Source organism: Sinocyclocheilus grahami, unplaced genomic scaffold (assembly GCF_001515645.1).
Source record: "Sinocyclocheilus grahami isolate Dianchi unplaced genomic scaffold, SAMN03320097.WGS_v1.1 scaffold131.1, whole genome shotgun sequence".
Classification (NCBI taxonomy): domain Eukaryota; kingdom Metazoa; phylum Chordata; class Actinopteri; order Cypriniformes; family Cyprinidae; genus Sinocyclocheilus; species Sinocyclocheilus grahami.
Window position 1 is genome coordinate 1,558,983 of NW_015505310.1, and position 25,077 is coordinate 1,584,059.

A 25,077-nucleotide genomic window follows, 5' to 3' on the forward strand; every position below is an offset into this window, starting at 1 on the left:
CTCAAAAGAAGGGAAATAAAATGGTAACACTTTACAATAAGGTTCAATGTGTTAACATCAGTTAATACATTAGGTATTAGGAACTAATCATAAAATATAAACTTTTACAGCATAATACTTGTAATTATAGTAATTTGTACAAACTATAATGAAAAAAGCATGAGAAAAACAATGAAGAATACACTGCCAGTCAAAAGTTTGGGCGTTTGTTTATTTATTTATTTTTAATGTCTCTAATGCTCAGCAATACTGCTTTTATTTAATCAAAAATACAGTAAAAGCTGCTTTCTGTTATAATAATTATTATAAAATGTAATTATTTATGTGGTAGCAAAGCTTACTTTTTGCAGCCATTACTCCAGTTTTCAGGGTTACATTATTCTTCAGAAATCATTCTAATATGTTGATTTGGTGCTTAAGATAGATGTCTATCAATGATGAAAACAGTTGCTGCTTAATATTTTTGTGGAAACCGTTACGCATTATCATTCAAACGTTTGGGGTGAGTACGATTTTTAAAAACTGAACTGTCTATTTATCAAAAAATACTGAAAAACTACCAGTTTTTGTTTTTAAATATTGTAATATTTCACAATATTACTTTATTTTCTTATTAAATAAATGCTGGATTGGTCAGCATAAGAAACAAATTTCAAAAACATAAAAATAAAATGCTAATGATTCCAAACTTCTGACCGATATGGAAAAAAATTATTATTCATTGTTGATTCATGATAGCAAATGCATTAACTAATGTTTATCCCTATTGTAATGTGTTACCAATAATATAAAATCATGCAATATTTTCTGTCCTCATCCTGCCCACATTTATTATAGCCTATATATATATATCATGCACACACACACACACACACACACACACACACACACACAAGTCTTTGACTGAAATTGACTGAAATAACAAACACCTGAGGGCACTAAATATGGATTAGGTAATCTCAGAACATGTGAAACCTGAGGCACAGCAGGCCAAAGGAGAATGCATATTTGTCATGTGTAAGTACATTTTGACAGTGCCAAAGTATGCCGAAGGGAAGGCAGACAGTCCCGCAAAGATTTAGTTCAATTTTAAAAGGGAACTCTGTCAGATTGACATTGAGAACTGAGTGTTTCTCAAGCCCAGACAGGATATTCTTCACTAGGGAGAAAGGGTTCACTTTCTTCCTGTACAATTTAGATCCGAAATCACTTTAACTCGAATATAAGATCTTTTGTTAGCCCTAACTGACACTGCCACATTTGTAGACAAACTATGAATATACGTATATTAATTAAATTATTAATGATTTTATAGAGGCCTTACTGTCAGTTAGTCCTCCCGACATGCTGGATGGGGTGAGTGTGTTGCGTTGTTGGGGGTTCATGAGCTGACTGACTGATGGCAGTTTGTTCTTGCAGAGGGTGGGTGAGCTGGAACCAAAGGCAGACTGGGGTGGCAGAGAGCTCCTGAGGGAGAGAAGATGATACAGGTACTGTATTACTGAAGCCAAGTCTCTTGCATAAGCGTACACATGGACATTACAGAAAATGTGCAAACTTGTCATGATTAAATGCTTTCTATTAATGTTTTGGACACTGTGGAAGGGCTAAACTGTGGAGAAACACAGAACATGTCTGTGTTGTTCTGTAATTCTAAACAAAGAGGTATAAACATGCATATGGGTTAAAAGTCACATTGAGAGGAAACTAAATCCATATACATGTGTGGTACTTTGTGTAAATAACAAATAAAAATGATTTTTTTTTAAATCAACTACATGTGTAATATAATATTAAAAGGATAGTTCACACATACAAAGAAAACACCATAATTTAATTATGTTACAAACATTTATAGTTTCATTTTTTTAATCAAAATGGTTTGGTTACCTATATTCTTCAAAATATATTTTATGTTCCATATAGGAAAAAAAAATTATAATACAGGTTTGGAATGACATGAGAGTAAGAATTGCCCTTTAAATGATTCTGAATGTTACTTTCTTTGTTGATATTATTGATAGTTTTAAATGCCCTGACTAAAAGCCCCTGACAATTCAAGTAAAAAGAAGAGTCGAAAAATAAAGGAGAAGAAAAGAGAACAAAGAGGAAGAGTAGGGATAGGAACACAAAAGCAGAGAAGTCATTTATTGAATAGTAGTAACTGACAAAAGTGCAAGAGCCATTGAGAATACAACAACCATTCATTTCATATGAAACAACAAAAGAATCTGTCAACACTATAACATTCATTTCCTTTTCTCTTAACTGCCATGTACACAGCAGAAAATACATCTTTAAGAAAATGAACAAATAATCAAGACAAAACACACAAATTACTGCCCAGCAGTGCACTTTACAAAACATGACCAGCATTATCAAAATTCAGTCATCGATAAAGTCTACCCCCCCCATATTTATAGACAACTCGAGTCCAGCTCCAATAATAAAATGAAGACAGAGGCAAAAACAAAAAGCTATTTAAGATGAACCATCATCAAGATCTTACAGAAAAACTATGAGTCCCATAAAAATAAAAGATGTGTGCTTGGTTCCTGGTCAGTTTCGACATCCAGGATTGTTTAGATAGAGAGAGAGAAGAAAAACAGATGGAAAGAAGAGAGAAAGAGAGAAATAAGGTGGTCAGCTGAGAAGTTGCTATACTGTTTATGTGCAATGCGTTTCTGTGCAATACCAGCAGATCAGTCCAACAAACACAATAAATGCTGAGGAAACAAGCCGCCTCAGTCACAAGGGCCCTTTAAGAAACATTAAAAAAAGTATGGACAATGAAATGTTTTACGAAACTTTTGACACTTCAGATGATTGAACAATAATACTAATGCAACTAAATCTGACTGTAAGGTAAGCAAATTTAACACACAAATGGATTATTTCAATTGATAAATGAACGCCATAGTCTAGATAATACACTTTGGAGGGACAAAATCATGCAATGAACTTTCCAAAAATATCTAAAATGACTTCACTTGAGAGCTCACATATTTAAAACGAGGTGTTTAGGTAGTAGAAACAAAATCCTGTGTTCAACTTATTTGTGGCATAGAAAAAGTCTAGGAGTTACCACAGGTGATGTTTTGGAGAAGCACAGGGAGCCCCTTTGAGGGGTAGAGGATGAGATGAAGAAGAGATGGAGAGAGATGAGCGAGGGATGCTCTGAGGGAGGAGGAATGTGATTCCTACTTTCAGGAAGCACTGAAGCGCCTCTTCTGCTCACCTATTGGGTCCAGAAGCTCAGAGCGCAAACGGGCCCTTAACAGGCTGTAGGAAAGAGTCAAAGATAGACAGTGAGAAATAGAAAGACTGGAAAATGCAGGCAAGAGAGAAGAAGGAAAGAAAAAGTGGAGGAATAGCAAAATGTCAGGAAGAACGGAACGTGACAATATTAAAAAATATTAGACTGTATCATTAAATAGTAGAAAGAGAGAGACCCCAATGATAAGCAGCTGATGATGAGTAAATCAAACTGGAATTGTACAGAGTATTTGCCTAAAAGAAATGTGGTATGTTGTAAAATTATGCATATACAAATCTTTCAAGCCTCATTCATTTGAATAAATGTACATTTTGTGATTTAAATGCCCTGAAAAAAAAAATGATGTCAGCTATTGAAAGTCTCAAACAATGATGAAACATCAGATACAGTAACAAAACAGGATGCATGATTTTTTTTTCATATTTTAGCAATGTGCAATCTCTCCACAAGGTGGCTGTACGTTGCAACTAAGGAAGGAATAATTTCAGTGTTTGAACTGTAGAAAGAGTGAGAAAGTATGAAAAGGAAAATCAACAAAGTAAAACACCCAACCCACTGAATCTAAGGCAGAAGGAGCTTTATTGAAAAGGAAGAAAAAAAGTATAGTTAGAAAAACAGGTTTATGAATGAAAGAGAGAGAAGTAACAGCATGCAGACAATGCTGATAAGGATCAAACAACATTTGCTGCTTGGAAATGTTAACCAAAAATCAGAACAAGGATGAGGCCTTTAATATATACTGCATTAACATGCTATATTCAAATGATAGTTTAGGAGAGTCAAAAGATGCACATTTCACAGCGTGTGTTCGGTCTTTGTCCTACAATGGGACAGTTTTAAAAATGGCTACCTAGTCATTTAGCTCAGACCAAAGCTTGAGAAGATCAAATGAACCCTAAAATCAACAGCCTTTCTACACACTAATCAGAGCCTAAAACCCAGTAGAGAATAAGCATTTTTGAGCCATGGGTTCCCTTGGGAACGTCTATGTGGTTTTAGAATAGTGATTTTTGATTTAAACGTATAGTGTGGTCTGTGGTTAACATTATTAAAGCATTTTCACATTCTGTTCTACAACAATTGCAAACATAATGACTACAATTGCCAAAATATATGTGTGATTACGTAACCTAACTCTTTAATTTACTCAATAATTGAAAACAGGCTATTAGAACTTCCCTAGGGAATCCATGGTGAATCCAGTTGACCTACAAACTGACGTCATGACTGAACAGCTCAGTTGGGTGTGGATGCTTTAGGCTGTCTTAAGGAAATTTACAGGAAGAAAAGCATTGACATCCAAATCCCAGTGTAAGGGCGACAAGGCTCATTTAAAGCACAATTTACAGGTCTCTCCCTCCCCCTCTGTTGAGCACTATTACAGCAGATACAGAATGTATTTCTGAGAAAACTATGCTAATGGCTGAGTACAGACTAAATTTGCATTTACCATGAAGACCAATAACAATTTGTAGGCAGAGTTTAAACTTGTTTGACTCAGATTCAGTTCTGAGGTAATTCGAATGTCATAAAATGGGGGGGCTGAATAAATCAGAGCACCATCTCAGCAAGGTACACCTTTAATGAGAAGCCAAGCAGAATTTAAAACAGTTATTAAAACTGTGTGAATTTATGTCGATCATAACAGCAGGGTTTGCTTAAGGGCTAACAACATCAATGATGCACAACATAAATCTCATGCAAGATGCAATCCAACCTCATACTTTCATGCAGTAGCCAAGATTATACCATCAGTGTGAGAGAATTAAACTGCCACGTTAAGTTCCAGTGTTTGCACTATAGAAACTCTCAGATAGGGCGGAAATTAATTGCTGAACAAGCAAACCAAATACTTAAATGACATTAAATGACATTAAATGACAAAGTCAGTTCACAGTCAGTCAATGAGCAATCACAATCAAATCCATAAGTGTTAAAACCAAGCAATAAAGTTGATCAAGTTATTAAAAAACTGACACACAAATATCAATCTGTGGGTGGACCTTGCTAACACAGTGTAGTATGTGCCTATAGTTTGACTGTGGCTAGTCACATTTTAAAACAAAGAGATTATGAACAATTTTTTACATTTTCAAATGTGGTAGTATCACCCAATTTTTACTGGGGAATCTTCCTGCATGTGTAAGGTACTCACTGTTTCTGCAGTAGGTTCTGCTGCTGCTGTCTGTATGACTCAATAGTCTGCTGAGGGAGGAACTGCATAAGTTCCAAAGACTCTTTGATTTTCACCAAAATCTCATAGATTTCACGGCCTTTAATCTGAAGCACAGAGAAAGAGAGAGAAGGGGTAAGCCTGGATGTCAGACTCCTGAATTATGCTCAATTCTTCACTTTGAATATCTACTTTAAGAATGAGAGATTATCTTTTCAGTGTCAAATAGTTGTGCGACACTTTCTGTAAAGCCTACATGTACATTTAAATGTAAAAGTATTCTAAACATGTTGTAAGGTGTTCATCATTCATTCATCTAAGTTAATGTTAATTTGTAATACACTACTGTTCATGTACAATTTGAAATGTGTAAAATAGTATATGTAAAAGCATGTATGTAAAAATGAACATTAACCTAGATTAATAAATGCTGTAAAATATTTTATTGATAATTTCTTGAGTAGCCTACACCCAATGCATTGATGTAAAAATGATTAATTATACTTTTATTATGAATAACAGTTATGAATAATCAATTATTATAATTATATTTAACTTGTTTTTAATGGATTATATATAGTATGAATAATACCAACAATGCATAAAATAAAAGTTTTTACCAACACTTCCTTAACACTTCCTTTCAAGTAAGGGACCGCTCACAAAGAACGTGTGTAAAATTAGTTAAATAAAGAGCAACAGAATGGAAGTCAATGCAGATTGATCTTTAAAATTGGATTTTCAAAAAAAAACAACATTCCCCTAGTGAATATTTACATTGGAAAAACACATTTGAGATACTCACAGGCAGACAACACATGTTGTAAGGTGTTCATCATTCATTCATCTAAGTTAATGTTAATTTGTAATACACTACTGTTCATGTACAATTTGAAATGTGTAAAAGAGTATATGTAAAAGCATGTATGTAAAAATGAACATTAACCTAGATTAATAAATGCTGTAAAATATTTTATTGATAATTTCTTGAGTAGCCTACACCCAATGCATTGATGTAAAAATGATTAATTATACTTTTATTATGAATAACAGTTATGAATAATCAATTATTATAATTATATTTAACTTGTTTTTAATGGATTATATATAGTATGAATAATACCAACAATGCATAAAATAAAAGTTTTTACCAACACTTCCTTAACACTTCCTTTCAAGTAAGGGACCGCTCACAAAGAACGTGTGTAAAATTAGTTAAATAAAGAGCAACAGAATGGAAGTCAATGCAGATTGATCTTTAAAATTGGATTTTCAAAAAAAAACAACATTCCCCTAGTGAATATTTACATTGGAAAAACACATTTGAGATACTCACAGGCAGACAAAACACTTCCTCATCGGTGGATCTTCGCTTCTTGATGGAGTTTAGCTGAGAGAGGTGAGAGGCCTGACGGAAAGCTGTGGAAGACAGAGATAGAGGAAGTGAAACAGCCGTAATACAAGATCTTATGCACAAAACGTAGAGCTAAAGCACAGAACAGGTGGAAAAGTTGCAGTGTGTGTTTGTACAAAAGGGCATGCAGTATGTATGGAGGTAAGAACTATCTCGGAATAAGAAACATGCGATGCAAATATGTTTGTGTTAGTTAGATGAAGCCCAGTCACCAGCCCCCAGCCTACTTACGGCGCTTCGTACCCTCACTGCTCTTTGTGCCATCGCTGACGTGCTGTTTACGGATGCTGTCCTCGTCAGCTTTGCGGTCACGTCCAGGGCATGCACAGATACGAGCCTCAAAACACCGTCGACCCAGAACCTGACCACTGAAGAAACCATCAAGCAATTAATGCATATTTCTATATTTCCTCAAGGGGAATACAATCCAGTGTTTAAAAAGGTCTTACTCTCTGCTTTCCAAAGTGACGATTATGAGGATAGGACGTCTGTTCATTCCGCCAACACAGCTGGAGTTACACATGAAATTGTACAGGATGGTTGTGAACTCTGTGCCCACCTGTTAATAGGGAACAGTTGTGTCATACACTACTCACCGTTGTTCATTTCTCTAGAGTGGTTATGTTAAATTAACATCTGTTGGGAATGATTTCAGGTGTGCACTGCAGTGTATGTACAGACAGCCAGGCTTCTCTGAAATGTATGTGTGAGTGTGTTCACCTGAGGGGGCTCGTAAGGCACCAGCACACTCTGACGCCCAGTAATGGAATCCTCCATGTACTGAGCATGACTGTTTCCCTCAACCCTAATCAGGTGACTGGGTGGGGCTATTTGGCCTATTAAACACAAAAGTCAGTCAATTATATCACAAAGCTTAATATTAAAAACATGTTTAATTGCTTTTCTAGACAACACGTTTAGAGAAGTAATATACCGTCATTGAACTCTCTGCTCAGTTCATGGTTCGGGCATCGTTTGACCACCTCGGTAACATGCTCAGCTTTCTTATAGACAGGCATGGCCCGTATGACTGCACCCTGGGGTGGGTTGGTAAGGACCTTGATTTGAATGGGACATGTTTTGGCAATCTGACAGTACAACTTCTTCAGTTCTGTGGAGTACTAAAGAAAAGAGAGAAGAGTTTGGTTAGTAACTGCCATAGAACAATTGAAATTTACTTTATACATCTGTAATAAAACTGCACTCCTATTTTATCAATATAAGCTCATTTGAATCTGTAGTACTAAAGTGTTTTTGCTTCGAGCGGTTTTGTTTTAAATGTTTAAAAAGTTACTTTTTTCTAAGTTATTTAAAAAAAAAATCTAATGTAATAGTAGTTGCTTTAAACTAGCAAACATCAATCAAAGGTCACTTCTTTATCTAAAAGAAAAGAAGCCTTTCTCACAAACACAGGCAATGTAGAGATAAAACAGCTGCAGTTTGGCAACCCTTTAGTGGAAAAAGTACCATATAACAGTCTTTGAAGGGAAGAGCAGCTGGCTTTAGGCGACAGGATTTCTGGATCTGCCCTACAGCTGTCACAGTTTAAGATATACCTGTGATTAAGGACACACACTGAAATGTGCTTTCCAAATCACCTGAAGAATGATTCATCTAGGAAGACGTCAGGACCATTTTGACACAGAAATCTGCTTTTAAAATTATTGCCCTGATGTGATGATATTTCTAGTGTTGAGCAATGAGAAGCTTAGACTTGCCCTTGAATGCCTTTAATAGGCCTCATTCATGTCATAAAACGAGTAAAACAAATGTCTATTTGAATCTAAATCAGTGGTTCTAAACCTTTAACATTTTTTTACCCCCCAGTACTAAAAAATACTAAATTAAAAATGAATTAAAGGTGCCATAGAATGCATTGATACAATATTTTAAATTGTTCTCTGATATCTACATAGAAGGTATCTGGCTTAGGTAAGGGCAAAACAATTTCCAGAAACGGTTTTACATTGTCCCTAGAATTAAATGGCCTGTTTTTACCTTATTTGGAAGGGTCATGAATAATAATGTTCAGCTCTGCTCTGATTGGCTGTTTCAAAGTACGGCTCAATGTTGAGCTCTGCTCTGATTGGCTGTGTCACAGTTTGGCTCATTACAGTAGCTCACAAAGCATGAAGGAAACACAGGGAAAATGTATATTCCAATACTCTCTCTCGCAGATCAGATGCTTGTCAGTGGTGCTCAGGATCTGTAAATCATTCGCCACCATCCTCAGTCATCTCTCCTTACTCTGTTTATGTGGTAAGTGAAATACTATGTACTGAAATGAAACAGGCTACCGCCAGCATGCAGCTAACCATGTCCCTTTAGTGGCTCGCCTTTTTTTATTAGAACGTGTTATTTGTTTTCCGTGCCTTTCTGAATACAGACACCAACCCATCCCTGCACATCACAACCCCTGCACAGCCTGGAACATAATATTTATTTCCATGATCTGCCATTTTCGCTATTATCCTCGCTTGTTTCTTCACAATACCTGCAGAACTTCTGATGAATCGGCTGTGCAGGTTCGGTTGGCGGCTGGCATAGAACATGGGCATAGAACATATGCAAATGTAACTATTAGTGATCCCGACTGTAACGTCACAGTCCACGTCAGAAGTCAGAAGTCCAGTTCTGGAGTTTGGGGTAAATGTAATTAATAAATATATAATTTTTGTTTCGTTTCTTTCTGTCTCGTTTTAAAACATTTTAAGCCAGCTTGATGCCCCTTGGAAGTTTGCTGAGGTCCCCTAGTGGGCTCGGCCCCCTTTTTAAGAACCAATGGTCTAAATCATTTATAATACCATTCCAACATAAATTGACATGTTCAAATCAACAATTTACATTTTATTTATTTATTATTTTTTTAACACAGAAGATTGCTCTGCTGGAGTTTCAGGAATGGGGTTTATAATTTCTCAGTGTGTAACATGAAAATGAAAATGTACCTGTACATATAATTATTAAATACAAATTGTATGAGGTAATCTCATTTGCATTTCCCAACATCCTCTTTATCACTGATGATAGCTTGATGTTCAGGGTGTCACTGACCACAAAAATCACAATTGCATCACACTGTGTGCTTGAATCATCCTCATCACCACAGGCTAACACTCAGGTGTTACTCATACTTACAGCATCGTCAGGTGTTTAAGATACTGTCTAACCATACACAATAGGTGAAAAAGAAAGATCTACATGATTAAACAGTACCACAAAGCGTGACCGCCAACATTGACAACTGCAAATCATCACTCAGTCACCAAAGTTGCAAAAACTAATGGTATGCCACACATTTTGTATTGTAGATAATGGCTGGTTGCACATCACTTCTTTTTCAAGAAAAATAGCACAGACCATACTTTTCTTTAAATCAATTCTTGCGCTGAAAGCAGTATGTCAAGTACATGGAAAATAACTGTGAAGAAATCTTTGTCAAGTTCATTTGAAAAGGTGCAGAAGTAGAAAGAAAGAAAGAAAGAAAGAAATGGCTGTGAATGTTGCCGGGGGCTGTTTTGAAGAACAATGCCACATTAAATTCCATCTCTATTAACTTTTGATATGAAGTGTTCCAATGAGCTGAGCCCATCCCAACACCTGCTTGAGAGCTTTCAGAGTATTACACAATCTTGACAAGAACACAAACACACACACACAGGCCATTTCCTGAAGTGACTGGTATAACAAATTGAAAAAGAAAAAAAAAACATCTTTACCAAAGCTTAACAATCTAGCATAATGTTAATTTCTGCATATAAGAATACATTTTTACATGTTAAATATTAACATTTAATTCACATTAAAATATTATATTTAAAAATAACAAATTAACAAGTTAATAAATTGCTATACACATATCATTATTAATTAATACAGCACAAAAACTCATTGTTAGTTTACAACTTATGCATTTACTAATGTGAACAAATTTAAGCCTTTTTTTTGGTACACATTTTATGTCAGCTGCACTGAAAATAGATTTGAATAGTCCATATTTTGGCCCCTGTCCTGTCATATCAGTTGCTGATGATGTCTTCATCAGAATATCAACAGCATGAAGCATCTACACTCATCACCTGCACTGTCAGAACTGACTTGACCCATTTTAGCTGTGACTAATTTAGCGCCAGGGTGCTTTCACCGGGGGATGATGAAGGTGTTTTGTGCGTGAACTGAACGCTTTTTTGAAAGGTGTTCTGTAAAAAAAGAAAGATAAATAACTGTAATTGCCCCTCTGCTCCCAACCTGATATGCCGCTGTACGCTCCTGTCATTCAGTTAAATGAGGTGAGTGAGAGAGAGAAGGGGAGAGGAAAGATCTGTAGGACCAAAGAGAGAGTTGTAGACATGAATGCCAAAGGGTCAGTCACACAGAGGCCCAGCAAAAAAGTCAGAGACAGATATAAATGACAGAGGCTTGACATACTGACAACAAACATCGTTCTTTCATGTTTTGTAACATCGTAAACTCCAACCTACAAACCTTACAAACCACATAAACAAAGCAGTTGATGTACCAATTCTAGCCCTAAAGCAACAAATTTTGAGAATGAAAATATGTGTGGAGGCTGCTGTGTTTGCTTGGGGCCAAATAAGCCGCTTCTGACAGGGAAAAACACACACATACATACATCAAGGGTGGGGCCACAAAGTGATCTGATGAATTGGAGGCATTGGCTTTTTTACAGGGAGGGGCACAGTGGTGTTAACGTGTAATTATGTTCCAGTCATGGGCTACAATGTGAATCACACACACACACACACACACACACACACACACACACACACACACACACGTTAGAGTAACTGTTTAAACAGAAAAGGGGGATTTGAGAGTGTGACAGTCTAGTTTTGACATTTTATTTTTCTTGTCAAATACGTTTTTTATTCAGTCATCGAATAACCTTACAATAATCACAAGTTTCAGGATTCATTTTCTTATATGCAAAAAACCCCCCAAAAAACATATTTTATTTTTCTGTTTAGCTTTTCTAGTTACTTGCAGTTTTAGTTTGTGATTTTAGTACTTCAACTTAGTTCTGTCAACATCGATCAAATAGTTAATAGCAGTGTTTGGGGTAACGCATCACAAGTAACGCAAGTTATGTAATCAGATTACTTTTTTCAAGTAACTAGTAAAGTAACGCATTACTTTTCAATTTAGAAGGAAATATCGGAGTTACTTTTTCAAATAAATAACGCCAGTTACTTTGTTTCCCATGTCTTGACTGACAGCTCTCGTCATGTTGAGAGAAATCGAGAGTAAGTACAGAGGCGTGTGCGCTGTGGGAACATGATGTTACTGTAGTTCTAGACTAAATGTCAACATGTTTTTTTAGTATGTGCAGAAACAGTTGTTCTGCTTATTTTCTTTGTATCTTTTTTTGGAATGTGTAATACTTTTTTTCAGGATTCTTTGAATAGCATTCATTCAAAATAGAAAATGTTTTTAACTAAACAAAAGTATTTACTATCACCTTTTTTAAATGTATCTTTGCTGAATAAAGCATTAATTATAAATTCATACTTATATTAAGCAGCACAACTGTTTCCAACATTGATAACAAATCAGCACATTAGAATGATGGACTCTATGACACTGAAGAGTAATGGCTGATAAAAATCCAGCTTTGCATAACAGGAATAAATATCGTAAAGTATATTAAAACTGAAAACAATGATTTTAAATTGCAATAATATTTTGCAATATTATTAAAAAACAGATAATGCAGCCTTGATGAGCATAAGAATCTTCTTTGAAAAAAATCTTTTGAATGGCAGTGTAAACTGGTTTCTTCAAGAGATTTCTACACACACAGAGATGTGTGCACACACAGTAAAACCGCAGTCACACCAACAACAAATGCACACACATACAGTGTTGTACATGTTGTGACAAGTTTGCAGCTGTAGTTTGAGTGTGTTTGAACAGAGCAGTGCTGCAGGCTAAGGCTGTATTCATGTCTCAGCATGGCAGGGCGGGTTGGCCCAACGCTCTGGCGCCTCTGGTCTTGTCCCACCTCATACCTGACATGTACTGTCACGCCTGTTGTCTTGCCCAAAACCTGTTTCATTGGGAAATAAATAAAATGTGTTTTTCCCCTCTTTGGCGCAATGATAAAAATACCCATTTACAGAGTTTTGCTTTCCAAACATTTGAAATAAAACTTTGAGCATAGGGTGCAAAAATATAATTATCAATAGGAAAATGCAATGCCGTTCAAAAGCAAGTTTCACAGGGCATTGCTCATTATCTGTGCTTAACAGTTTTTGCTAGAATAATAGTTCTTGCAGCTAATAACTCATGCATTGCACTGGAAAACAGGGCAACAAATGTTTGCTCTAGTGCATGTTTGCACAACTTAGTTTGAGAAAAATGTATGCAGCTACGGTTTTGAATAGCGAATCAACAGCTGTGATGTTGCTCATCATGCCTGAAAACTTTGCATGGTATTCATGCATATATACTTCATTTGATTCCAAAGTGAAATAACCTTACAATAATCACAAGTTTCAGGATTCATTTTCTTATATGCAAAAAACCCCCCAAAAAACATATTTTATTTTTCTGTTTAGCTTTTCTAGTTACTTGCAGTTTTAGTTTGTGATTTTAGTACTTCAACTTAGTTCTGTCAACATCGATCAAATAGTTAATAGCAGTGTTTGGGGTAACGCATCACAAGTAACGCAAGTTATGTAATCAGATTACTTTTTTCAAGTAACTAGTAAAGTAACGCATTACTTTTCAATTTAGAAGGAAATATCGGAGTTACTTTTTCAAATAAATAACGCCAGTTACTTTGTTTCCCATGTCTTGACTGACAGCTCTCGTCATGTTGAGAGAAATCGAGAGTAAGTACAGAGGCGTGTGCGCTGTGTGAACATGATGTTACTGTAGTTCTAGACTAAATGTCAACATGTTTTTTTAGTATGTGCAGAAACAGTTGTTCTGCTTATTTTCTTTGTATCTTTTTTTGGAATGTGTAATACTTTTTTTCAGGATTCTTTGAATAGCATTCATTCAAAATAGAAAATGTTTTTAACTAAACAAAAGTATTTACTATCACCTTTTTTAAATGTATTTTTGCTGAATAAAGCATTAATTATAAATTCATACTTATATTAAGCAGCACAACTGTTTCCAACATTGATAACAAATCAGCACATTAGAATGATGGACTCTATGACACTGAAGAGTAATGGCTGATAAAAATCCAGCTTTGCATAACAGGAATAAATATCGTAAAGTATATTAAAACTGAAAACAATGATTTTAAATTGCAATAATATTTTGCAATATTATTAAAAAACAGATAATGCAGCCTTGATGAGCATAAGAATCTTCTTTGAAAAAAATCTTTTGAATGGCAGTGTAAACTGGTTTCTTCAAGAGATTTCTACACACACAGAGATGTGTGCACACACAGTAAAACCGCAGTCACACCAACAACAAATGCACACACATACAGTGTTGTACATGTTGTGACAAGTTTGCAGCTGTAGTTTGAGTGTGTTTGAACAGAGCAGTGCTGCAGGCTAAGGCTGTATTCATGTCTCAGCATGGCAGGGCGGGTTGGCCCAACGCTCTGGCGCCTCTGGTCTTGTCCCACCTCATACCTGACATGTACTGTCACGCCTGTTGTCTTGCCCAAAACCTGTTTCATTGGGAAATAAATAAAATGTGTTTTTCCCCTCTTTGGCGCAATGATAAAAATACCCATTTACAGAGTTTTGCTTTCCAAACATTTGAAATAAAACTTTGAGCATAGGGTGCAAAAATATAATTATCAATAGGAAAATGCAATGCCGTTCAAAAGCAAGTTTCACAGGGCATTGCTCATTATCTGTGCTTAACAGTTTTTGCTAGAATAATAGTTCTTGCAGCTAATAACTCATGCATTGCACTGGAAAACAGGGCAACAAATGTTTGCTCTAGTGCATGTTTGCACAACTTAGTTTGAGAAAAATGTATGCAGCTACGGTTTTGAATAGCGAATCAACAGCTGTGATGTTGCTCATCATGCCTGAAAACTTTGCATGGTATTCATGCATATATACTTCATTTGATTCCAAAGTGAAAAATATGCACAAAACAATGAAACAAAACATACATATCAAGATTTAAATGCAACTGGTTTTCAGACATCAATAACTTGCCATGTTTGTAGTGCATTTGGAGGAAGATCATCATGTAACCAACCCTCATCAGATTCATACTTTCTCTAGTGATGTAAACAAATGCCCCCAATGCTTCCTGGCACTAGTTAATGCCCTGTGATTAAATTATATGCTTTGGAAATGTGATCTTTCCCAGAAAACGTGTGACAAGCTTTGGTGTAATTATGCTGGATTTCCCCTCGTTTTGCTCAATGGTCGCCCTGAGTGCTGCCAAATTCTTTCCTTACAGCTACCTTTATTTCTTCTTTCGCTGAAAATGAAGGTGTTTGCATTTCTGTTCTCGTTCAATTACACTCCAAAGGTGTTGCACAAAAGGTGGGATTTAAGGTCACGTCTAATAAGTAGATGCCGGACCTTTTCAGGTAGCACTATGGCATCTCAACTGCATGAGAAGATGCAGATTAGGATCGTGCAAGTGAGCTAAAGCAGACGTGGCGGCTATACTGGTGCTGACAGACTGATCTTCTCTTTGACTCAGTCCAGCTCTACCTCTTGCATGGTCTTTAAAAACACAGGTAATCTTTCATTGCTCAAAGACACAAAACAACAAGAACAACGGATCTCCAAACAGAACCTGTCAGAGAAGTGGGCTTTTCTAGATACGCCTTTCTTAGAAATAATTTCCCTATCATAAAAATCTTTTCAACCCCAGATTTTTTTTGGTAAATTAACCTCTCCCTCCTTTCCTTTCTTCTTCCTCTGCTTGCTCTAGGTTTTAGGGCTTTACGTGGCAATGTCAGACGAGTCTCGACAGGCTCGTTGACACAAACAAGTCTCAGCTCCATCTCACGAGGCGTGGGACGGGCCTGCAGATGTTCCATGGACAAGTCGTATCTTGCCACCTTTCGCTGGAACACTCGTCTCTTTGAGCGCTTCTGTCCTCCACCAACTTCTATCCTCGTTCTCATCTCCTTGTCCTGCGGCATTATGAGAGACGCAGTCGACAAGCTTTACTCATTGAGCAAGGAACAGCCCCATCGGCACTGCAGGGTTCAGGAGGAAGGCATGGAGTATTTACACAAGTATTACTGACCCATTCTTCTAATCCCCAGCTCACTTCTTGAGACAACAACTCCAGTGGTTGCATTCCTTCGGTCACAGTGCTCTATACAAGTGAACCAATGGGCAAACAAAACTGTGCCGTACGTTGGATGCACTGTTGATAGATTGACAGGAAAATACAAATGGAGGCTCCGAGCCAAAAAAAGGGAACTGAAAATGATAGAGGGGATGGGTTTCCTCTGAAAATTGAAAACGAACAAAAAAAGGTTCATGTATGGTTTGTCTTATCATTGACATCAACAAAAAAAAGCAGGATTGCGAAAGATTTCCCGTAAATGAGGAGCGGTAGGATGCGATGCCAGGAAATACGTGGTGTGTGTCATGGAAGCTATAGATTGAGCTGCGTACGAAGAACAAGTGTGGGTTACATTAAATGTAAGCCACAAAAATGCCTTTCATTTGGCTAAATTGTTATTAAATTAAAAGAAGAGATATTCTTCACAACCTTCTATACACTGTGAGAAACGGAAATATGAGTAGGGATGTCTTAAATGAGACAACCAAGGGTGTGGTGTCTTTCTCACACCCAGAATTCTGCTCTAAGTACGGTGAGGTGTCTGACAACTTCTGCTGTATTGGTAAAGTCAAGGAGTGAGGATGACAAGGGCTGTTGTGGGAATAGGGTAAATGTCACAATCCCACACTGCACTGTAGCCAATGAGCACTGAGCAACTCACAAACCAAACTCCGCTCAACTTGTTTACTCAAAGATGTGAGACAGCATTACCACAACTGATTCACTGGTTTTTCAAGACCACACTCTGCCAAATTCAAGATTAATGAGGCATTGGTTTATAATGGCTGGGATCAATTAGCCTAAAATAGTCATAGATATTTATCTCATTTCATGTTTGTGATTAAATAACTTCCACTGAAGCTCTCAATTTAGCCTAGCCACATTTAGCGCAAAATGACATAACTGTCATAGTTCTTATTGCCAACATACAGTACATTTAGGTAACGGTGTGGAGATAAGATTTAAGACCTTAAGTAGCTACAACTAGATAGCAACCGCTAGGGTGCGCTGTCCAACCGAAAGCCACTTTTTGGTTGATAGACATCAGGCTCCCCGTTCCCGTGCTGCTACGACTAGCCTAGCGGGTTTAGTTGGTTTAGGTGACACCTATCTATGCAAAACAGTGACAGTGACACAGCTATTGTAATGCTCACTGATGCGCATTGTTTCCGCTATGTGGACATAGCGGTTTATGAAAAAGACATAATGCACCATCAAACAGCTCACCAGTAGGGGTCAGACATGGCCCTTTTTGGATAGAATTTTCTTTTTGTATATTATAATTTCCAAAATTTTTATTAATTTATTTATTTTAAATAAATTTATCAAAACTATTCAGTTATTTTTTATACATTTTAATGTTTACATAATTTAAGATTTTTGTAAATTGTATTTGGTTGCAACTATTTCAACTAATTTTGTGCAAACACTCAAAAAAGACAACAAATCTCAAGTAGTAGTCTACTTTGCAGTAAAACAGACCAGTTTAAACCTACGCCTGCCTTTTTTCCCCCTTGGCCAGGTGGAGTTTTGTAACTGAAAACTTTCATATAGATCACAGAAATGCCTAAAGCTGAGATCGGACAGGTAAAAACTTTACTCTCCTCCTGGAGGAAGAAGAACCCTTGACAGCAGAAATGAACTGCTTTTGTTTAGCACATCACACAGTCTTGATCTTTGTGTAACATAGAACCACAATGCATTGTCATAATACAAAAAAACAAAAAACCCAATTCACAGACAAATGCCATGTACAAATGGGATGAATGGTTATGAGTGATTTGTGACCAGAGGGCAGGAGGTCCAATTTCTGCACCAGGAAATATTTGGTTGTTGCCCTAAAGCTAGACACTTAACCCCAATATAGACTGAAGGGACAACATGCTCTCCTCTCTATGCTCCCGAATTGGGTTGGCCACAATACCTAACCCCATGAAATCATATGAAATTGTTTTGTTTTTGTTTTTTTGGGTATAATCGTATAAGTGGGTTTTGTTTGTAGTTTACTAGCAATATTGAATATATAACAATGAAAAAATTATATAAAAGCCATATGTGTCACACATACACATCCACTATGTCTTACCGTCCAAGTGGCTGATTTGGCTGTGCTGGACTGCTGGAAGGACACATCAAAGGTGTGTGGGCCAGCATAGTCTGTGTTGGATGGGATGGCGGGTGATGGAGACAGGGCCTCGAAGGTGGAGCTGGGTTGGGCGTAGGGTGATGGTGCCGTTACGTTGTTCTGAGCATGCTCGTTGTTGTAGGGGCTGGTGGAGGTGGAGCCACCATTTTGATCCATGCTGTTGAGAAGCCCCAGGCTTGTATACTGTGGCTAGAGGAAAAACAGAGAGTATTTTTATCAGTATAAAATCTTTTCAAGTGTTTATGGTATTAGAAGTGTCATACGAACAAAGACGCAATATTTAACAAAATATTAATGAGTTGTTGCCACAATACGACTTCTTTTGATGTTAATACATCAGGCTATGATGTAATGGTGGGCTTAGAGAAACAGATGATGTGCATAACAGCCAGTGCTTGGCAGACTTAAATAAGTCTTTGTATAGTATATGCAAGTCAAAGAGAATTATGACCCAAGAGGTTATGCTCTTTATTAAACTGTTCATCAAATAGCCCTGTTTGTGTACTTGTGCAAAGAAAGGCAGTAAATGTCCTTCTATTACAGCCGCAGATATGTCAACTGTAACAGATGAGAAGGCTTATCAAAAGAATAGTGATGCATAATGTAAAAAGGAATAATTCACAGAATGTCAATTTTCTAGTTATGCTGTCACTGATTTTATCTAAAAAACAGCATCACTATCTAAAGTATTGGGGAAAAAATCCAAACCATGATTCAGTATGTGATGATCCAAGAAATTTAAAGTAGCCTAACAGGGTCTTAAAATGTATAAGTAGCTAATTCTGAGTTAATTTGAAGTGTCAATTAAGACATTCTTTATCCCAGCCATTTTTATTCTAAAGGTGTGAAACTGCAGTTGTTTACAATGTAAATAATTTAGGACCAATTAAGTCTTCAGCCTGCCTTAATTGCTCTAAGGTTGTTGGTGAGGTCTGTAGGAATGAATAAAGACTCTAGATGAACTGGAAGATGCAGTGATAACAAAGGAAGGTGGGTACAGCAAGTGGGCGATACACAGTTCACACTGTTGCCTTGTTCCAGTGAAGGCGCAGAGAGGAATTAAAATGACTGTCATTTGAGAGAAGGACGAATGTTCTGGAGGTAAGCCAGCCTTCTCCAACCCCACTCCTCCAGTCCATTCCTTTCCATTTATACACACTACATTCCTGGATGAGGTGCCATGGTTGTATGGTTCTTTAGACCATCATTAATCTCAACCGAGTCCCTTGTTTATTTCAGGCATGGATGGAGACAGCTGTCCAGCTTGCACGCTTATTCCTCTTTCTCTCTCTTTTCCTGTCTCTTTCTCTTTTACTCTCTCACACAAAATTCTCCCGGTGCTGCTGGTGGCTCGGGTGAATCACTAGTGGGGCAAAATATACAATGAACATGGCTAATGCATGTTGAAAATACATTAATACATTTTTTATCAGGGATGAAAAATAAAGTAAAGTCTTAAAAGATTAATATTGATCTTTTTTTTATATAATTATGTATTTTGTACACCTACACGCCTGAGAGTGGGTCAAATCACTGACCTTAACAAACCTCTAACAGTGCCGTAGGGCATAAGAAAAGAGGTGTCATTTGCGATGTACAGACAGAGGTCATTGTGTGAGTGTGTGTGTGTGTGTGTGTGTGTGCCACGAGTCTGCTCAGCCTTCTGGAAACAATGAGTCTCAGGCTTTTAAGAGCCTGTCTGAAGAAACAATAGACCAGGTCTATTGGTGTATGAAAAGAAGCGTATTGTAGAGCAGACGCACATACCCACACAAAGAGGACCCAAACACTAGAGCTGTACCCTCCAGCCTCAACAACGCTTCTCAAACACACACGTCCTTTACAATGAAGCAATTAGGACATAATTGAGTCTTTTAGAGACAGTAGAGGCCACGCAAGTCAGTCTGTGTGTCTGATCCCACTAGGGAGGTGTAGGGCAGAGCACCGTCTACTTAAAACCATTAGCAGTACATTAGCATTTGTTTGAAATTTACTTAAACTAATCAGAAGAACAATTTGCACAAGCCTGTAAACTTAAAAAATGCAGAGGGGGAAAAAAAAAAATATATATATATATTTAAAAAAAACAATTTATTGGTTAAAAAGAAGAGATTGTAAAGTATAAATGAATGCACTGGTAAATAACATCTTTGCCTATTCATAGTTTATCCCAAAGAGCTGGTCTCATATAGTGTATAGTAAAATGTTCATATGTTTACAAAAATTATAAAATGATCAGAGAAAAAATTATCATATGTAATTGCACTTTATGGTTTATTTTAACATACAAGACACATCTGTCAAACTACCCAAACTTCCTCATTTCTAAGACTTTTTAGCGATACTTAGCGTTGAAGTTTGCACTGATAATAAAATGAGGGCAAAGTTTATCAAGTGTGCTAAATATTAAGAAACTACTAAATCATTTCAAAATTGTGTAGACAAAAAACATCCAGTACAACAACATTATTTCGTATTTAGTCAACCTTTTTGATCATATTGTGATTTTCTCTAGCACCTTTAAAAAAAAAAAAATCAAATACTATTCCTCCACAATGCAACAACCATATAACAACTGCTTTAGCTGCTCTTAAAAATTCCAGCCTGTTTATAGCCTCCTTGGAGAGTGAGCCTCTGGGATGTCAAGATGCTTAAGCAGAACCATAAATCAGATGACCATGTCTGTCTTTTATAATACAAGTGGGAAAAAAAGTGTAGCAATAATAATAATAATAATAGTAATGCAGGTGTAATCTCCAGTTACGAGATGATGCTTTTGAAATGACAGAACATATGTTGATATCTATATGACCTCAATATTGTCCAGTTTAAGTTTATATATTTATTATATATTTATACAGTGGGGGTGCTCAGTCTTTCCCACATTTTAAATTTAAAATGAAAGAGAAAAATATAATATAATATAATATAAAATAATATAATATAATATAATATAATATAATATAATATAATATAATATAATATAATATAATATAATATAATATAATATAATATAAGTAACAAGCTCAAAGTGTAGAACATGGCACCAACAACACCAATGTCATGGTTTTGATTCCAAGGGATTGCATGAACTGAAACGCAATGCAAAGTTGCTTCGGATAATAAGGTCTGCCAAATGCATAAAGGTAATACTATAATAATATATACAGCATATACCACTCTGATTAGTTTACAAGCAAAATCCTCTTCTACCCCGATCAAAAATAAATATGTTCTAAAGTTCTAAAATCAAGCCAATCTTAAAGTTCAATATTTATCAGTTTCTTATGTTACAGTAAAATAACCAATGATTAAGATTTCCGTTTCGGTTCTGGATTGACAGTCTCAAATGAATTCCAGGGTAAAACAGAGAACTGCAGTTGCATCTTTTAACAATGCATTCTAACAATGTGCTGTTGACAGATGTCAGCAGTGCCAGCATTACAGTTGATTTTCAGTTTCGAATGCTACCTGTCATTGTTCCTGTTTCCACAAGATGAACCCTAATGGCCAAAACCACTAAATTACTACTTCATTCTAACAACTACTTAAGTCTAGAGTTTGAGAGCAAAATGAGGACTCCTAACTCAAGAGTAGTGACAGGAGCTGAGGCTGCCCTGGCCTGGGGGGTGAAATGGCTGCCATTCCTGGGTGTGTTCCAGTGACCTGGGCAGTTTGTAACCCGGGATGGTTGTTGAGAACATCTGTGAGGCCTTGATGAGTGACCACAGGGGTAGAAAGCATTAAGCACTAAATTAGGGTGGGGTGGGGTGGGGGGTTGGGTGGGAGTGCTCTTATTATTCTTCGCACTTCGTACCCAGTGGGCTGGGCAGAGCAGATGATTGTATCTGTATCTACCATAGTTAAAAAAAAATTACAATTCTTAGACTTCTCAGGTTCACTTGATGCACACGTTCTTCAAAGCGGCTCCAGAATCTATCAGTCAAATGAGCGGGAGTTTAACCTGAAGCCCTTTTGATGAGAGAAAGATGGACGCATCTTTAGGGACAACCTGCTGTCAAAGAGCAAAACCAAACCTAAACGTAAAAATATAAGTAATCAAACCTCACCTCACAAACAAAAAAAAAACTTAAGATGCAACAAATTCAAGAAATTACCACATTTGATCTATTTGAACCATCATTTAAAACATTTGCATAAACAGTACCATCTTTTTTTCTCAAATTCCTTGCACCTCTATGTCTCCTCTTACAACACAAAACATGCGTGTCTATGGACCCGTAACCCCTACCATGATTAAAGAGAGTGAGAAACAGAGTGTTTAAAAGCATTAATCAAAGCTGTGTGGGCAGTGGATTGGTTACCTTAAGCCAGCTTTAAAAACACAAGGAGGGGTGGGAGGTGGGGGGAGACCGGACTATGTTTCTACCAATAGGTTTGTCTCTGAGCTAACGGTGTTGTGTTGACAACAGCTTTGTGCAAGAGAATGGCAGCACTGAAATCACAGTCTGAACTACCAACTGTCAGGAAAGAATGGGGGTGCTTTTAGACAACAAACACAGATCCGGCCGCTATCTTAGATGGCTTAGAATGCTCAAGATATAAACTTAAGTTGCATTATACATTATACTGAAAGTTCTGTTTCATGAAAATTTTGACAACTTATTCAGCTTTTAATTAATTACAAAAAATAAATCAAAACAGTATAATTTTGGGGAAATAAATAAATGTGCATTCCATGTATCAGTGTTGGCATATTGCTGCAGTTAAAAAAAAAACACCCAGAAATTTGATAACTATCATCCATGACGATTCGAAAACACATTAGCAACCTGACATGAAATTCAAGCTTAGCTGTGAAATCATGATCCTTTTGACACCTCACACAATTATATGGGCTTAAAGTATTATTAATTGTTTTTTCCCCCCTTTCCTGATACAGCAGTGCAATGACTTGAAATGACTTAAGTGCAATTGCACAAATTAAGCTAAAGAAAGGCTTTTGCACATAACGAAAAATGTATTTATATATACAAAAAAACCCTGCTGCAACAGTTTGTAAACAAAGGTAAACATTCAATGAGTGATATTAAGCTTAAGTAAAAGTAGATTCCATTAGTACGTTCTCAAAGCAATCACAGCCCATTGTTCTATACAAACACCCAGAAATTTGATAACTATCATCCATGACGTTTCGAAAACACATTAGCAACCTGACATGAAATTCAAGCTTAGCTGTGAAATCATGATCCTTTTGACACCTCACACAATTATATGGGCTTAAAGTATTATTAATTGTTTTCCCCCCCCTTTTCTGATACAGCAGTGCAATGACTTGAAATGACTTAAGTGCAATTGCACAAATTAAGCTAAAGAAAGGCTTTTGCACATAACGAAAAATGTATTTATATACACAAAAAAACCCTGCTGCAACAGTTTGTAAACAAAGGTAAACATTCAATGAGTGATATTAAGCTTAAGTAAAAGTAGATTCCATTAGTACGTTCTCAAAGCAATCACAGCCCATTGTTCTATACAAACAAGATTATCAGTCTCACCGTCCCAGACAAATCCATTATTTGTCAAATACCTTGACTCAACCTAAGAGCACCGTACACCATAGACAAAACTGCAGCTAGGCAAACCATTAAGGCAATACACATTGATTTTTATCTGTATAGACGCACGTCCGATTTTTCACACCCACACATCATTGTAAAATTCATTATCACAGTTCAAACCAATGACTTATTAAATGCAAACATTTCACTTTCTAAAGTGTTGATATAAACAAATTGGCGAACATGTGCACAAATAAATCAAAACCAATAATTAAGTTTTAAAAAAAAATCATATGCAAAGTGTTGTACTAGGACCACAAATCACAACATATTCATAAGAAACAGCATCCCATCAAATGTTTTTGGTTAACACCGTAAGAGGTGAAAAAAACATAAGATACACAATATATTTGCTAAAGCCTTTACAAGGCCTACTTTTGATGCCACTCTTGCCAGTCACTCCAGAGGGTTCCCTGAGAACCCAGAATTTAGCACTGGGACCAACTCAATCTCCAGATGGGCAGCGGTAGCGTAAGGGCCTTACCTCACTGTATGATGTGGGAGGATTGGTCTCCAGGTACAACATATTGGCGCTGAGGTTGAGCAGTGCAGCCGCTGTTTGCTCCACAGGCTCCAGGATTCTTACCCCTTGTTTTTCTTCTTTTATCCCCTAAAAGTGTGATGTGGGCTACAGAGGTGAACGGGACAGGCTTAAAGTCTCTATAGGAATTCAATGGGATTGCCATATATACCAGGGACGAAGAGGGAGGTCCTGAGAAATTACCTGTCCAATACCTGAGTCCAATACCACACCCTACTTTTGGGAAGGTGTTGCCCGTCTTCTGGCGCTTCCTTTAAGATTTAACCCTAAGGAGTTGCGAAGCACTAGACCTAGATGTTTTCCAAAGCAACTATTTAATTGCTATTGTTTTTCATGATTGCATTTTTTTTTTTTTACATATTATCTAGACAAATAAGTATTTTTTAATGTATGAAATGATTTTATTTTACTTAAATGTTTCACATTTAAAACAAGTAAAATGTGAATTAAATGTGTCTAATTAAAATCTGTGCAAGTGTGATGATAATGAAACACCTTAAAACATTAGTCAAAAGGACTTATATCAGGTCAGGCATTTAATTGACTTATTTTAATTCAATAATGAAGCACACTTAAAATTTAAATCAGATAAATGACCTATAAATTAGATTTATTTTTTAACTAAATAAATTGAAACCTTTAATCATTTTAGTATTTGATGACATGACAAACTATAACGGGGGAAA

At 36.5% G+C, this 25,077-nt stretch overlaps 1 protein-coding gene across 5 annotated transcripts in view; it reads right to left on the reverse strand.

Annotated features, from left to right (window-relative positions):
• Positions 1 to 24,525, reverse strand: part of LOC107590651 (tumor protein 63-like) — a 27,414-nt gene extending 2,889 nt beyond the window's left edge. For 2 of the 5 annotated variants that reach the window (XM_016279536.1, XM_016279533.1), the window contains exons 1-9: positions 24,335 to 24,524; positions 18,209 to 18,457; positions 7,799 to 7,985; positions 7,585 to 7,700; positions 7,314 to 7,423; positions 7,108 to 7,232; positions 6,787 to 6,869; positions 5,433 to 5,557; positions 1,325 to 1,467 (exon numbers count right to left, since the gene is read on the reverse strand). In XM_016279536.1, coding sequence (XP_016135022.1) covers positions 1,325 to 1,467; positions 5,433 to 5,557; positions 6,787 to 6,869; positions 7,108 to 7,232; positions 7,314 to 7,423; positions 7,585 to 7,700; positions 7,799 to 7,985; positions 18,209 to 18,457; positions 24,335 to 24,376 — 1,180 coding nt within the window. In that variant the 5' untranslated portion in view covers positions 24,377 to 24,524. Of the gene's footprint in view, positions 1 to 1,324; positions 1,468 to 5,432; positions 5,558 to 6,786; positions 6,870 to 7,095; positions 7,233 to 7,313; positions 7,424 to 7,584; positions 7,701 to 7,798; positions 7,986 to 18,208; positions 18,458 to 24,334 lie in introns of all 5 variants that reach the window. The other 3 variants (XM_016279535.1, XM_016279532.1, XM_016279537.1) reach the window with 2 other exon arrangements.
• Positions 24,526 to 25,077: the final 552 nt, after the last annotated feature.